At 60.5% G+C, this 1,861-nt stretch overlaps 1 protein-coding gene across 1 annotated transcript in view; it reads left to right on the top strand.

Moving 5' to 3' along the window:
• The window catches only part of LOC108802334 (microtubule-associated serine/threonine-protein kinase 2-like), an 83,331-nt gene extending 81,610 nt beyond the window's left edge, over positions 1–1,721 (top strand). The window contains 1 exon segment of the mRNA XM_018574197.1: positions 61–1,721. Coding sequence (XP_018429699.1) covers positions 61–1,721 — 1,661 coding nt within the window.
• The last annotated feature ends 140 nt before the right edge of the window (positions 1,722–1,861 follow it).

Consider the following 1,861-nt stretch of genomic DNA (forward strand, 5'->3'; position numbering starts at 1 on the left):
TTTTTTTTTTTGCTTTGTTGGAAAATAAAATCTGTTTTTCTCCCTTTTTTTGTTCAGCAGTTGGCGGGAACTCTTCCCAGAGCAGCTCTCCGAGCTCCAGCGTTCCCAATTCCCCGGCCAGCTCCGGACACATCCGGCCCAGCTCGCTGCATGGACTTGCGCCAAAGCTTCAACGGCAATACCGCTCTCCTCGGAGAAAATCGGCCGGCAATATACCGCTGTCCCCCCTGGCACACACGCCGTCGCCCACATCGCAGTCCACGTCGCCCCAGCGCTCGCCCTCGCCCCTACCGGGACACAGCTTGGGCAACTGCAACCTCATGCAATCCTTCCCGGCAAAGCTGCATTCTTCTCCGCCTCTGGTGCGCCAGATCTCCCGACCAAAGAGCGCCGAGCCGCCGCGTTCTCCGCTGCTGAAGAGGGTCCAGTCTGCCGAGAAGCTGTCGGGCTCCCTGTCCTCGGAGAAGAAGTTGTCTTCCTCGCGTAAGCACAGCCTGGACATCTCTCATTCTGACTTCAAGAAGGAGATCTTGCAGCGCGACCTCGGCCTGCAGTGCCTGGCGGAGTCCATGGGCGAGAGCATCGGGGGGGGGAAGGGGGGGGTAGCGGAGAAGGGGACGCTGCAAAAGCCGTCGTCGCGGAAGCTCGGGGCCATTCGCCAAGACAGGGCGGAGAGGAGGGAGTCTCTGCAGAAACAGGAGGCCATTCGAGAGGTGGATTCCTCGGAGGACGAGACGGACGACGGCTCGGAGGACAGTCAGGATGGACGGAGGATGTCGTTCAGGGCGGACCAGGATTCTGGTTCCGGATTCAGCGATGAGAAAGATTCCTTCCAAAGCCGACGGAAGAGCCGGAGTGACAGCGACTGCTACCTGCCCCATGTCTCCCGGAGCAGAAGTGACCCAATAGCCCCCCGTGCCCTGACCATTGACTCCTCCGGTCACAAGCTGGCGGACTGCAAGTCCAAAACACTCCCAGAGACTTTACTGGTGCCTGCAACGCTAAAGCACAACACGAGCCTGAGCCACGAAGGTCCAGATGTGCCCACTAAGCCACTCCTTGAACTGAGCCGCCATGACAGTCCACAGAGGGTGGGAAGGCAGCCCGGCGTTGCCCCCCCCATAGAACAGACGGAGGTGCCGGTCTGTCCTCAGGCCGGTGTCCCTTCACAGAGGGACACGGTACACTGCCCTGCCGCCCGGTGCCCAGCTGCTAATGAGCAATACGTGACAACCGCCAGCGACCCGGAGCTGCCGAGACCCGGAACGCAATGCACTTTACTAGATCCCGGCAAGACGGGGACGGGGCCCTGTGACAGACCTGCTGGAAACTCTCCCACTACGTCTGTGGCCACGAGTGTGCTGGGACCAGTGAAACTCATCGTGCCCGGAGCCAAGGAAGCCGCCCACCAGTCAGGGACGCGGGAGAACGACGACAAGCCCGAGAGGTCCGAGATTTCAAAGTCCGAGTCTGTTCAGAACATGAAAGGGCTTTGTGCCGAGGGAGCTTTCCGGACGTGCTCCTCTCTGAACGAGTGCACGGCGGCTGCTATTGGTCAGCAGGCGGACGGCGAGCGGGCCCCAGAGAGCTCGGAGCCCCACCCCTCCTCCGCCGCCGAGCACCCTGCGGTCCGGTCTCTGTCACTCGGAGGACTGAACCAGAAACTGCAGAGAGAGGAGAGAGCGGACTGTCCACCGTCACAGACAGACAGGAAGTCATAGCACGCGTGATCCCGGACCGCGTGCGCCGCGCACATTTCTAGAGGGGAGCGCGTCTCGTCTCTCTCTGCGCTGGAAGAAACTCCATTTATTATTTTGTTTTTTGTTTTTTTTTGTGGATCTGCCGTGCAATTCTGCACCCC

The sequence above is a fragment of the Nanorana parkeri genome, unplaced genomic scaffold, assembly GCF_000935625.1.
Source record: "Nanorana parkeri isolate BGI_ZX_2015 unplaced genomic scaffold, ASM93562v1 scaffold2802, whole genome shotgun sequence".
Taxonomy (NCBI): domain Eukaryota; kingdom Metazoa; phylum Chordata; class Amphibia; order Anura; family Dicroglossidae; genus Nanorana; species Nanorana parkeri.